Source organism: Rhinolophus ferrumequinum, chromosome 16 (genome assembly GCF_004115265.2).
Source record: "Rhinolophus ferrumequinum isolate MPI-CBG mRhiFer1 chromosome 16, mRhiFer1_v1.p, whole genome shotgun sequence".
Taxonomy (NCBI): Eukaryota; Metazoa; Chordata; class Mammalia; order Chiroptera; family Rhinolophidae; genus Rhinolophus; species Rhinolophus ferrumequinum.
In genome coordinates this window covers 50,109,788-50,123,827 of record NC_046299.1, presented here as the reverse complement: position 1 = coordinate 50,123,827, position 14,040 = coordinate 50,109,788, and the positions used below count along the sequence as shown (strand labels likewise).

The 14,040-nt window shown below is 46.6% G+C and overlaps 1 protein-coding gene across 5 annotated transcripts in view; it reads left to right on the top strand.

Moving 5' to 3' along the window:
• Positions 1-8,271, top strand: part of MICU1 (mitochondrial calcium uptake 1) — a 187,018-nt gene extending 178,747 nt beyond the window's left edge. For all 5 annotated transcript variants that reach the window (XM_033131106.1, XM_033131108.1, XM_033131107.1 and 2 more), the window contains 2 exons: positions 3,092-3,181; positions 7,320-8,271. In XM_033131106.1, coding sequence (XP_032986997.1) covers positions 3,092-3,181; positions 7,320-7,480 — 251 coding nt within the window. In that variant the 3' untranslated portion in view covers positions 7,481-8,271. The remainder of the gene's footprint in view (positions 1-3,091; positions 3,182-7,319) is intronic.
• The last annotated feature ends 5,769 nt before the right edge of the window (positions 8,272-14,040 follow it).

Genomic DNA, 14,040 nt, shown 5'->3' with positions numbered 1-14,040 from the left:
CAGGGGGGCGGGCAGTTGTTCTGTTTGCTGTGTTTTAATTAAGACTTTGTGATTGATTCAGGGATGTGGAAGCAAATATGATTGAGCCAACTCTCAGGACCAGCTGTCAGGCACTTGGCTTGTGACCTGCTGTCATCCCACTTGTCCCAAGCACTCCCAGCTTGACAGCACACCATCTAGTTAAATGTGTGTTTCCTCTTTTGCTCTGATTCATACTCTGGGGGCCTGAAGTTCTTGGACTGAGAGAGGGCATCCCCCCAGGCTGTTTGCTGGCTGGTAATATCCCCTTGGTTGGAGCGACAATGACTTAGCAGCCCTGGTTCTTCCTCCTACAGTGCACATGGCATCAGAGCCCTCCATGTGAGGCAGAACATAATTTGTAACTGTCAAGAGATGGCATTTGTAATGAGGCGGTCCTGCTCGTGGCCTCCAGAAGTTCCTATTCTACAGCCACTTAGCACCACTTTTATGAGCTGGTCACTAAAAATTCTCAAGAGCCCTCACTGACATCCTTGGATACTATTTTAGTTAATGGTTTATTTAGAAGAAAGGGCCCACCTTCGTAGGGAGAAGCATGGGCACGTGGAATATCAAGAGGAATTAGCAAGAGGCACTTTGCCCGCAGAGAAGAGAAGAACTGGGAAAGAGAAAAAGAGGACAGTTTTCAGTTACGACAGAAGTGTGGGGTTGATGTGCAATGCAGAAAAAGGAATGGTTAACAAAACAGCGTTCCTGTTTATCTGATATAGAACAGGTTTTGATCCACTTCTCAGGACATACTTCTGTGGCCGCAAAGGGTAATTCAGTAGGCGATCACAGTTGGACAGCATTCAGTTTCCTCTGATCTGATTCTGCTTTTCTCACTGAGCAATCTTCTGAGGTGAATTGAGTTTCCTTAGTATATTTTCCAACTGAGAAGTATAACAGCCAGCTGTTTTCATTTTAGTTCTCTAAACAGTTACTATTCTCACTGTAAACTGGCCTTCTGATTTCTGTTCCTCCCCTGCCATTTAGTTACCAGGAATCAGTTCTTCCTGGGCCAGCTGAGAAAAATGGAGTGTCTAGACCTCTGAGGCTAAGTTTCTGAATTCTAGAACTTCTACCGTTGTGTAGATTCCCCAGCTCCCCCTTCAGCAGTTAACCACACCTCAGGAACATCCGTCACAATAGTATCTTCTGCTTAAGTCTCCTAGTTCCGAGGGACATGGATTCCTCCTTCACCCTCACTCACATCCTGAGGGAAACTGCGGTATGAACCACCACCAAAGCTGCAGGAAAAGGAAACTGGCTCTTCCCACCCTTCTGAGCAACCTAGTCCCCCTCCAGCCAGAGGCTCTGAACACTAGCTTGTGGCCAATATCACCTTTCCTCTGCCCTTTGCCAGACAAGATCCCCACCCCCCCTTCAGATTCTAGAAAACACCAATAAACGGTTTTCTGCACTGTTAAGCCACCGCCGCAGTTATCTTGTGACATCCCCTTATTTGAATATGAGAAAAGTAAACCTAAAGAGATCCAGCGACCCCATCGGGTTCACACAGAATGTGGGTGGTAGAGCCGGGACGAGAGACTTCAGTTTTCCTACTGCCTCACCTTGCGCCTCTGCATTGCTCTGGTATGTGTATCTGCCGACCTAGGGGGAATGAATATATGGAGCTGATAGAGGTGAAGTGAAAGGTCGAATGCAGAAACACATGACAAGAAAAAAACTGAAGCTGTAGAATAAAATAAGCAGAGAAGGCACACTGACTCTGTAAGTTCACATTGCTTCTGGATATGTAGAAATTAATCCTTTTCTTTCCTCTGAGTTTTACTCACTTAAGACTGTATTTATAAACAGTAACATAATTTATAATTACATATAGAATTTATAAATGTAGCTAGATCTGAATAAATCAAGAGAAAAGGCAGTGAAAATTGCCTAGTCCTTCCTGGTTTGTTTTTCATGAGAACCAATCTCACATGATTGCTAGTGTTCAACAATAAATGTCAGAGTAAGAGAAAATGGCAAGAGAGATTTTCTACTGAGGTCTGGGAAAAGGCAAACAAAAAAGGCTGTATACTGAACTAGTGAGATGGGGGCGACTGCTTATCCCAAGAGGCACGGTTAGAAAGGGCAAGTGGCTGGTGGAAAACTTGCTGGGAGGAGAGGCAAGACGCTGTCAATCAGTACCTGAAGGGTGCAGCCTTAAAGCGCCGAGATCAGCCTCCTTATTCCCCAATTCCCGTGCCTTTTGCTGCCTGGTTACATCCTTGACTTTTTTTTTTCTATTGGGGAACAGTGTGTTCTTCCAGGGCCCATCAGTTCCAAGTCAAGTTGTTGTTCTTCAATCTAGTTGTGGAGGGCACAGCTCACTGGCCCATGTGGGAATCAAACCCGCAACCCTGTTGTTAAGAGCTTGCGCTCTAACCAACTGAGCCATTCGGCCGCCCCTCCTTGACTTTTTGTTATCATGGTCTTTCCAGTGGGAGAGAAATGCCAACACGGGGACTATAGTAATATTAGGCATTCTATATTTTTTTCAAGGTATTCTTCTGGTAATAATTTATTAGAAAAACCACCACTGCATGCTCCTAGACTGTTAGAATCCCATCCTTAAATACTATGTGGATTTTCACTTTTTAAAATTTTATTGTGGTAAAATATATACCATAAAAGATGCCATTTAAACCATTTTTAAGTGTACAAGTCAGTGGCATTAATTACATTCGCAATATTGTACAGCCATCACCACTATCTCCAAAACTTTTCCATCACCCCAAACAGAAGTCTTTACCCACTACCACTCACTCCACATTCCTCCCTCCCCCAAAGTCCTGGTAACGTCCAATCTACCTTCTGTCTCCATAAACTTACTATCAGGCATTCTTACTTAACTATATACACCTACCTACTAAAGTATAGCAGCAGTAGAATAGAACCTGAGGTGAAAAGGAGGGGGGTTATAGACTAAAAACTATCATTTTTTAAAAATATGACTTAAACACAGTTGAAAGCTCTTTGTTATGACGAGTAGTTTTATCCCCCCATTCAGAGAAAGCAAAATGAAAGTCCCTGTGCTGTGCAAATTGAGCTGCTTTCTTTCTTTCAGCGACCATGCAGCAGGTGGCCAGGACAGTGGCTAAAGTGGAACTCTCAGACCATGTGTGTGACGTGGTGTTTGCACTCTTTGACTGTGATGGTGAGTGGGCCCCCGGGGGTCAGGCGGGCACAGAGCCTCCTGCCCTTGTTTATAATGGAGCCTTCCAGACAGCTCCAATGCACCAGCCTACACCTCTTCAGCTTACCCCTTTCCCACATCTATAGCTCAGCCCTCAGCATCATGACATTGAGAAATAGAACCCCTGGTCCTGGTTTGTGTTTTCCATTTCTTGTTGTAATTCAAATTTACCTGTAGGCCTTAATTAAAATGTGACCCCAAGGATCTTAAAAATGGAAACAATTCAACTAAAGTAGTGTTTTTAAAGTGAAATAAAGAATAAACTCAAATAGAAAAGCTTGAAAGAAATGGAAACAAAACTATTGGAGCGAGTTCGCTGCTTAGTAGATTAGGAGCACTTGAGTATTTCAATGAAGATTGGTACAGCTCTCTCCACCTCCCGAGGCATGTTTCAGTCCTGCACACCCCATCTTAATACTGCAGCTCGCAGAAGTCTGTTGCCTGAGTGCCCTCGAGTTGGCCCACTGAAGAGATCCTCACTCCTCTCTGGCGTTCTCAGCTACGCTGGCTGACATAATACTAATATTCACAATGGAGGCTCCCGTTTTCAGTGCTTCCTGTGAGCCAGGCACTGGGCTAAGCTGCTCTTTTAATTCTCTGACATGGGAATTATCAACCACATTGTACAGATAAGGAATCTGAGACTCACAGAGGTTAAGTCATTTTCCCAGGATCACAAAAGTAGTAGCCGATGGCAAAGCCAGGTGTGCGTCCAAGCTGTGCTGCCCCCTCTGTATGTATCACCTCCATTGCTGGTCTTACAGCCAGCGTTCATCTTCCTTCAGGAAGCAAGGCTAGTGGGATTCTAGAAGCATCTGAAAAGCTTCTGCTTCTGTGAAACCTTCCATTTTGTCCACAGCATAATGAACCACTCTGGTTCTTTCCTTCCTTAGCTTGGTTCACTTTGTCTGCATCACTACATGGTACACTGTATCTCTGTGTACAGGACCCAACTTCTCTATTCAATGGTGAGCTTTTTAAGGGGAGTTATTATACAAGTCCTGTTCATCTTTGGACACCCTCCCTCCCCGCATAGGACCTCGGCTAGTACTTTGCATATAAGAGGTGTTCATTAACTTATTTTAGTTATTAACTTGAGCTTGAGTTGTTTAAATCTGCCACCTGCACCCACAACCGAGGTGTGAGTGAAGGGAAGTCCCAGGGCTCGGACAAGGAGATGGCCTCACCCTCAGGTGGCAGTGGCTTATTCTCTAGGCCGCCCTGTCCAGTATGACACCACTAGTTACACGTGGCTATTTAAATTTAAATGAATTAAAATTAAATATACTTTAAAGCTCAGATCCTCAGTCTCCCCGGCCACATTTCCAGTGCCCCGTTACCACACGTGGCCAGTGGCTATGTACTGAACAGCACAAATAAAAACATTTTCCCCAGCAAAGCTAATTCTAATGAACAGCACTGTTGTAGAGATTAACGGCCCCCACATTTTGATTTTCCTCTAATCGCTTTTAGGTGCTTTCAGTTTTTTCCAAAAAACATTTATTTTTATAATTTTTGAAGCCAATACCCTGAGCTGGTCTGTGAAGTGAATGTGGGCGTAAAGGCAACCAGCCTCACAGTTCCCGCTTCTCCTGGGAAATGATGTTTGATCTTCCAGCCTTTCAGAAGCAGGCTGTGTCAATATCTCCTTGAATCACCTTAGAAAATCATTTACCATCTCTGGGGCTTATTTTCTTAATCTACAGCAAAAAGGAAGTAGATATTAAATTTAAGAGCCTTTGTTATTTACATCAGTGCAGGGTCTTAGGTCAAAATGTCAGAGAATTCCGAGTTTCAGACAGACTTGTTCACAGGTCACATATGCACACAAGTGACACTCAGTCATATACCCAGTTCAGAGGTAACAGAAGCCAGTCAGACTGGTCAGCCCTGGCCTTAGGGAAGCAGGAAGCAAACCCCATGTAGTTGGAGTGAATGACCTCAGATTTTTTTCATTTTAAGCTTCGTTTTTTATACAAAATACTAAGAATCTTGTTTAGACATTTTTGTTCTTTTACATTTTACATTAATTAGCCATATTACTGATTACTTTTCAGCCCAGACAGGATTTTTTTTTTTTTTAATAAAAGCCATGTTTAGAGTTCATGTATTACGTTTGAAGGACTCCTCGATGGCACCCGTGGCCTGAGACTCTGCCGTAGCCCCAACCACCACACAAGTGCGCCCAACCACTTGACGGGGTTTCCCTCCCCGTCGGTTTTACAGAGGCCCGCCCCTTCCGCTCACTCGTTGTCATCAACCTTAGTTAAGGTGATTGGTGTGCAGCACACAGGGCCTCCACCAACCTAATGGACATGGGTTCATCGCAGTTGGATGCGCGCACACGAAGATGGGCTTGGCGCTTGTCTGAGGCTTTGGCAGCTTTGTGAGTTCCACGTGCCAGGCCCTGCTGGATGAGGGCGGTCTTCAGCATCTTGTCCAGCAGTATTCACGTCCGTTACACCTCCAGCAGTGATGCCTCCCTCGGCCCTGCCGGTGGGTTCCGGGTGGAGCTGAATCCCCAATGCACCCAAGCCTCCGCCAATGAGCTGCGCCGGTAGCAGGCAAAGAGCCCCAACCTACTTTTAAACTTTTTATATTGAGGTATAATACGCAGAAAAGTGCAAATATCGTAAGTGTACAGCTTAACAAATTTTTAAAAACCGAACATACCTGTGTAACTACCATTATCCAGAAACATCACATTACCTGGACCACAGAGGACCCCTCGTCACCCTTCCAGGCTGCCTTCTAGTCACCTCCACTCCCAAGGGGAGCCACATGCCTGACTTCTAGTGCCATAGACTAGTTTTACCTGTGTTTGTTTGCTTGTTTAATCTTGCTTTGAGGTATCTCTGAGGCTGCTCTCTTCAGCCAGAAAACATGGGCCAGTTTAGGTTTTCAGATACACTCTACAAAAGGAAACCATTTATTCCCTCTTTCCACTCTCTTCCCAGACCCATCATTAGTAGAGAGGTCTGTTTGCTGGTTTCATGTTGCCTTATCACGACCGGTAATAGCTGCCATTCTTTTAATCAGTAGACATTTATTCCCGGGCACCTAGTCAAAGGTAACCATTTTCTACCATGAGGTGGTTACTGTTCAATGTGATTTGAGAGGTGACCTTTGGTTAAACCAGATGCTCTCCAAGTTCTCTTCCGGACCTGAGAGTCTGCCACTGAAGCAGGTGGAAAGAGAAGCCATAAGAAAATGGGCTAACAAAACCAGATTGTGATTTAGGTTTCCACCATGAAAAGCGCTCATCACTTCTCACCTGGACTATTGCAGAGGTCTCCTAACTGGCTCCCATACTCCAGCCGTGCCACTCGCCAGGCCCATCCCCATACATCCAACCAGAGAAATCTATCCAAAATGGAAACTAACTACATCTCACTCCCCTACTTCCAGGCCGTCCCTGGTGCTCCATGCCTAGACGATAGAGTGCAAAGCCTTTAACAAAAAGACAAGATCCTTGGGGACCTATCTCCTGCCTGCCTCTAGTGTCCTTGCCACGCCCCCACCTTTGTGGGGAATGTACCTGACTACTGGGGTTCTCCATCAGTTGTGCTACTCTCTGCCTGTGTGCTGGCTCACAGTGCTGCCATTCCTTGAAATGCCTCCCCCATCTCACTCCCCTTTACTTGGCCAATTCCTGTTCATCCTTTGGGATCCAACTCAAGAGTCACCTCCAGAAAGCCTTTACTGGTCTGTACTTGCACCACCCCAGCCTGGGTTAGGTATTCTTCCCCAGGGCCCCCACAGCATTCTTTGTTCACCCCATTATGGCACTAACCACACTGTTGCCTCTCCCATAACCTGGGAGTATTTCAAGCGACAAAGTCTTAATCGCTTTATTCACAACACCTAACACAGGACCTGACATATATTCTCATTCAAATTCGTCGCACTACACTGAATTGTCACTGAGTTGCATGCAGTCGGAAACATTAAGGAGCAAACCACTTTATTTTAAGCTGAGAGAATTGAATTTGGCTGCGAGAGCATTGGGCTTTGGAACCCACACTGTGTGAACGATGGAATTTTCTGTCTTTGTTCCAAGGCCTCCACTTATCCCTGTTGTGTTTGCCTCTTCCTCTAGGCAACGGGGAGCTGAGTAATAAGGAATTTGTTTCCATCATGAAGCAGCGGCTGATGAGAGGCCTGGAGAAGCCCAAAGACATGGGCTTCACCCGCCTCATGCAGGCCATGTGGAAATGTGCGCAGGAAACTGCCTGGGACTTCGCTTTGCCCAAACAGTAACACAGGCGTCAAGAGGGGCCACCTCTTCCACCCCAAGCACCCTGGCCCCTTGAGCAGAGCCTGGGCACAGCCCTTCCTGCTGCTCCTTCTGGAAATACTGCTCCCTTCCTTTTGGGAATGCTCTCAGGATCCAACCAGCTGCCCCTGTCCACCTTCCCCGTCCCAGTGTTCCGCTAGGCTCTGATTCTGCCCAGTGACTATCCCCATAGGTTCTCAAAAACATGATGAAGTCCTCAAAACTCAGACTTTTGGCACCTTCAACAGCACTACCCATCCCAGCGCCGTACGGATGAAGAACGCAGGGACATTCACAGATGCCAGCCCGGGAGACGCCCAGTTCTCGAGGCAGTTTTGCTGTGGATTTAAATGAACGAGAACATTTCTTGCTTTTTCTCCTGCTGCTGCTTTTAAGCCGTAAGTGGGGAAAACCTCTGGCAGGCCAAAGGAAGTCTGTGATGAATGATAAGGAGGGGGCCTGAGCCACCCCGAGCTGGCAGGAAGCCTGGGCCAGTCCCCACGGTGGCTCTGCGGCCTGCTCCGGGAAGGTGACGCGCACAGTGGGGATGGAGCGAGGCGTGGGATTTACAGCCGCTGCTAAGCAGCTCGCTCCGCTCCCTGTGACCCCACTGCGCCTCTGCTGAAGGAGCAGCGGTGACTGAGCTCACATTCCCTGCAGGTGCCATTCCCCTCCAGGAGTATGCCTGTGACGCTGAGGCCTGCCTCAACGCCTGTCTGCCCTCTGTCGTAAACATGTGTAAAATACCACTTTAATTATAACGGTTTGCAAGAAACCCCCCCCCCAAAGGTTTTTGTCTCCTTTATTTTAGAATCCTCTGGGGCGCTTTGCATTTCTCCCCCGGGTTTGAGATCCTGCTACTGTGTTTCCCCGAAAATAAGACCTCACGGGAAAACAAGCCCTACCATGATTTTTCAGGAGGACATTCCCTGAACATAAGCCCTAATGTGCCTTTTGGAACAAAACTTAATATAAGACCCGGTCTTATTTTCAGGGAAACACGGTAGCAGCATACCAGTTTTCTTTCTACCAGAGTCTGGTTCTTCCTGTTGAAAGGCAACTTTGGGCCCAAACAAGAAGTGAGGACATTTGGAGGTTAGTGGGGGCATTGTCCCAGCATAGTTTGGACAGCATTTCATCCTGGGCCAACGCACATAGCCCTTGATTACTCATCCCCAACAATAAGGAACTAAGACGGGCGGTAGAGCACACGAGACGTCACCTGGTATGGTGGTCCTAAGTTTTAAGAGCTACAGCAACCAGTGTTTTCTATGGACTCAGCTGTCCCTCGGTGTGGCCTTGAGTAACCAAGGAATTTCCCATCTGTTTCCTCAACTGTAAAATAACAGATAGGGTTGAGCTCAATGGGATCTAAGGTTTCTTCCAGGTCTGAAAGCCTCTCCGTCAGCTTTCCTGTGGAATTCCTGCAGCCTCCAGAACCTCCAGGTAATGCCTCCTGGCATGACAGTGTCTGGATTCTGATGTAATAGAACCACAGCCAACACCCAGCGCTTCCTGCAGGGCCTGGAAGTGGACGGTTCTTGCCAGGCAGAGGAGCAGAGGCCTGGGTCTGCACCGTGGCTCCTCGAGGATTGTGCCAGCCCCAGCATTCTCTCCAGAACACCGTAACGACCTCACCTCTGACACCCTTTCTGGGAACAGATTAGATCACCTCTCAAGGGAGTTTGCCGCTCACCCACCACATCTGTCTCTCTCCCTTCTCGGGGTGTGTATTCCCCATACCAAGGTATAGCCTTTGCTTTGCCCATTGCCCCAGGGCTGAGGCACCAGCAAAATGTGAGCTGTTAAGTTCACTTCACAGACTTCATAGGACATTCATTCTCCTACAAGAAGAGATCTGCTGATTGGCCCGGGTTCACTGATGCTGAAAGCAAGAACCTAGCAACACCTTGAAACCCAGGGTCAGTGGCACCTCTCACACGTACATGGAATTCCAGCTGAACTCCACTAGCTCCTAGGAGTGCCTGAGGAAGCAGAGGGCCAGGTGCTCAAGAAGACAGCTGGCCACACGTTGGCACAATAGGGGAAATGTGCAGGTGAGAGCCTCAAGCTCAGTCAACCAGAGGAGGCCAAGGTCGCCCAAGGAAGTCCTTGAGCAAGGTGGCATTATGAATACAGGCCAAGAGGCTTTTAGTCGCAGAGTCTGGGGGTAGGCTAGACGCACTGGGAATACAAAAGGCTGATTTGTGCTTCTCTCTTTATTCAAATTGTTGCTTCTACCTAGAGAGAATAACCTTCCCCTCATCCTCCAAGACCCCTCAAACTGCCCCCTCCTTAAGAAGCCCTCCTTGATCCTCTTCCACACAAGACTGGTACCCCTCCTTTGCCTCCAGGGATCACTGGCCCACCCATAACAACACTGGTGTAATTCGATGTAATTTTTGTGAGATTGTCACCCACAAAGTTCAGACCCAAAGCAGTGACACGATCAAAGAAACAGCCCACCACCAAAAGCTAATTTAAAAATACCTGTCGGACACTATTAAAGTGATACCAGCAGTACCTCAATTCCCCCCACAAACCCACCGCCATTCTCTACTTTTGTTGTTGTTCTCTACTTTTTAAAAAAACAAAAATTCCAGTTCTAGCCCTTAAGTCTCTGGGGAGGGAAAGAAACTCAGAGGGCACCCAGGCTGCTGACCTTCTTTGACCTTGAACTTAGCATCCGCCACAGAACAAGCTGGAAGGATAGAGAGAGAGTTACTAAGGGAAATGCGCTTAGAACATGCACGCTCTTCAAAAATCACTTGCACAGCTTTTAGTGCCCCACCTAGTTTTAGCTCTGGTTGGAGCATATGCCCTTTGAACTAAATTGGGGTCTAAGACAAAGGAGAAATTCAGGCAACTACTGCTACCAGACAGGGAAGAGGAGCATGGGAGCCCAGAGCCCGGTGTCCCCTGTCTTCCCCTCCCTCTCCCCCGTCCCCATCCTCTCCGAACTGCTCAAAAAACGAGGGAGCAGAGACAGTTCAGCTTTCAGGCTTCAGATGCCACCTACTGGCAAGAAGGCTTAGCGCGGGGGGCTCCCTGCTCTGGAGCAGGGGAAGGTCATTAAGGGAGAGGGAATAATTAAGGATGAAACCCAGATTTCTGTTCAGATGACTGGGTGTGCGGTGATGCTCTTCAGTGAGGTTGGCAAGCTGACAGCACCAGGTTTGGGTGGAGGAGGAGGAGGCTATTTTTTTTTTTTTAACACATTGAGGTGCCTGAGAGACATCCTGATGGAAGTATCTAGAAGGGAGTTAAATATAAGAATCTGGACCCAGGAAGGAGGTCTAGGGTGGAAATATGGTTTGGGAATCTCCTGAAAATCTGGGTTCTCCCAATTTCAAGGCCAACTGACCATGAACATAAGTCTGAGTCAGTTTCCCAACTAAAATACAACCAGCTACATTCTTCCCCAAAGGAAGCTGGGGCTAGAGACCATCAAAGCAAAAGGATTTTGAATCAAAGAACCTGCACTTGGTGGGATATCCGTAAAACAGACAAGTCTGGGAGAAAGGACTGCAAGTTCCCTGTCCCCTTACCTTTCCAGTCTCCAGTCTGGCCCTGCCTGGGTGTCAAGAGCTCCTTCTCTACGGAAAGAAAAGAGAGCAAAGGACTAAAATGAAGATCCAAAGATGCTATGGGGAAGTATTCATGTGGTTGTTCAACAAATAATTTATTGAAGCTCAAATTGAAAACTGAATTACCTATCAAACTCTTGGGTGAATTTTCACCATCTTCATTGTGAGATTTAGGTTTTCTCTCCTTTTTCTTTTTTTTCTTACATAGGTAAACATTCACATGGTTCCAAAATTCAGCTTACATAAAAAGGCCTATGTGGACAGCCTCCCAGCATTCCCAGAGCTGCACAGTATTCCACTGTAGACCATAGCTGAATCAATAACGGTAGTTTATTCAGGGAGCAATTTTGGAGCCTGGAGTTCCTGGAAGGAAAGCCTTGGTGGGTCACATCTGACAGCAAGGGACACGGGACAGCCAGGGAGCAAAAGAGCAAAGGACAAGAAGTGGGGGATACTCCACTGACTTGGAGATTCTTTTTGATCACTTAGGAAGGAATTTATCCCTCAGGCTAGCTCAGGGAAACTCCAGATAAAGTGGGGAGAGAGAAACCTGTCTCTGGGATTCATTTATTCTATTCTTTTAACAAATATACATTGAGCTCATATTAGGTATCAGGGCCTGTGCCCACAGAGCACGTGAAGGCAAAATCTCCATCTTGGTGTAGCTGGAGACAGGTATGCCAGCTGTGCGAGGCAGGGAAAGGGAGCGTCCATAGAGGAGCCAGGCCTAAGTGCTGTGGGAATTCAAAGCAGGGAGAGCTCATGGAGGAGGAGGCCCTTTCTCAGAGATGGACACTGGCGCAGATGTCATCTCCCCGAGAGCCTTTCTATCCCACACACACAGCAGCTCCCTGTGCTGGGCCTCCTCTGGGGCTTTCACACAATCCCACTGTTGGACTTACCACAGTGTCCCCTAATTCTCTCAGTATCTATCTACCTTACTAGACTGTGAGCTCCCTGATGTCAGGTTCTGTCCTTCATTTGTGGTGCATCTCTGAACCCCTCCAGCTCTACACAGTGCCTGCCTTTCAGAATAGACATCTGACTATGAATTCTGCCTCTTCACAGGGAAGACAGTTTAAGCTGAGCCCTTGAGAACAAGTTAGACTTGGACAGATGGAAAAGATAATCAAGGAGGACAGACAGATAGATAGAGGCAGGGCGAAATGTATCTTATAGAGATGGGGAGGAACAATAGAAGATGAAAGGATGCTAAGATCAGACTGTCCTCAGAAAAGAAATCTGGCAGCTAATGGTCACCGAATACACGGCTGGTCTTAGCTATAGGAGAAAAAGGAGGAGACGCTGAGTTTCACTTAAAGACTCATTTTCCCAGTGACTTCTGGGTACCTTGAGAGGCAATTCAGAATTCTGTCTCTTTTTGGGCCTCATCCTCCCACAAATACCATGATTCCAGTTAGGACAGAAGTTTCCAATTTTTTCGTTTGATCAAAATCGTAACATCTTGATTTCAAGAACTATCAAGGAGAAACTAATTTCAGGTCAACCTGACATACCAGTTCCAGTTTTAAACAAAAACTATAGACCAAGGACCATAACGTTTAACATGAAATGAGCAGGAGTGTGGCTCTCTTCCTGGCCTTTGGACTGAGAAGGGCTGACAAGTCAAACTGCCTCAGGACAAACAACATTCCCAGTTTGACTGAGATCTATAAAAAAAGGTAGAAAGTGATAACAGGAGGCTTGGTTAGACCATTCAGGCTCAGTTTATAATCCCTTCTGGAAAAACAAAGCCTTTCTGAATTGAAATAGTTCAGAGACCCAGCTCAGCAGCAGAGGGGAGAGAAGGAGAAGTATGCAAAAACAGGAATAAAGAGCGCCGACCCTACACACACTCAGCCTGCCTCTCCAGATCTTCAGTGCTTGCTCCAGGCCCTGCCAACCAAGCTAAATTACTAACTACAGCCTCAAAAATTTAAATAAGATCTTGTCACTTATATGCATTGGGGGAAAGGAGGGCTCACCAGCCAGTAGCTGGACAATCACTGTCCAATTCCTTCACACAACGAAATGACAGGCCTTTTACACGATGAGTACCTCTTCACAAAGTGAAGTACCTGTCGTCACCCAGAGAAGAGGGGCCTCGTGAGACTCAGGAAATGGAAAAACAGAACCTCATGATACTTAGCAATGTGGACGAAAAAGGGACACTCTAATAAATCTAACTGAAAGTAACCTCACAGGAAGATCTGATCATAAATTCCTACCTGGGCAGGTTATGGTGGGTAGTCATGCCTCGGGCCTGTAACTTCCCTAGTAAAAAGGTGACCTTTGCGCTGTCCACTGTTTGTGTGCATCGACGTTCACACACCCTTGAAACGCCTCTTTTTCAGACCCCGAGGAAGCTAACACCCTTAAGAGAACACATAACCTTGTTAACTATCCTGTAATCCAATGCTTGCCTTGCTTTCTCCCTCCTTCATGTAATCTTCCTTACATCCCCTCCTAAATTCCAAATGTATAAAAGAAACGACCAAACTGTCATTCTCCAGAGCATTTAAGATCTTGCTTCCTGGCAGTGTCATCAATTTGGCTCAAAGAAACTCTTAGAAAAATTCTCTAGGGGTTTGGACATTTCTCGTATCAACAGCAGGGGAGAGGAAGACTGGACATGCTGCAGTCCTAGGGCAACAAACCTCAGAGAGGTTATGTGAAAGGGGTCCCAGCGTTTATCCATTGACACATACTAGGACCCGTCAATTTCTGAAGACCTTAACTTTTTCTAAGTGTAGGGCTCTCTGATTAAGGAGGGGCTGATTTCTTCTCCACCAGGATACTCTCTATCATTAAGTTCCTGGTTCAGAGCCTTTGCATTTGCTCTTCCTTGTGCCTGGAACACCCTTATTCCAGTCATATCTGGAATACCTGCTTTCTCTCCTGAATTCAATTTCTGTTAAAACAACAGCTTCTGAGAGATTTATCAGGCCATTTAAAAT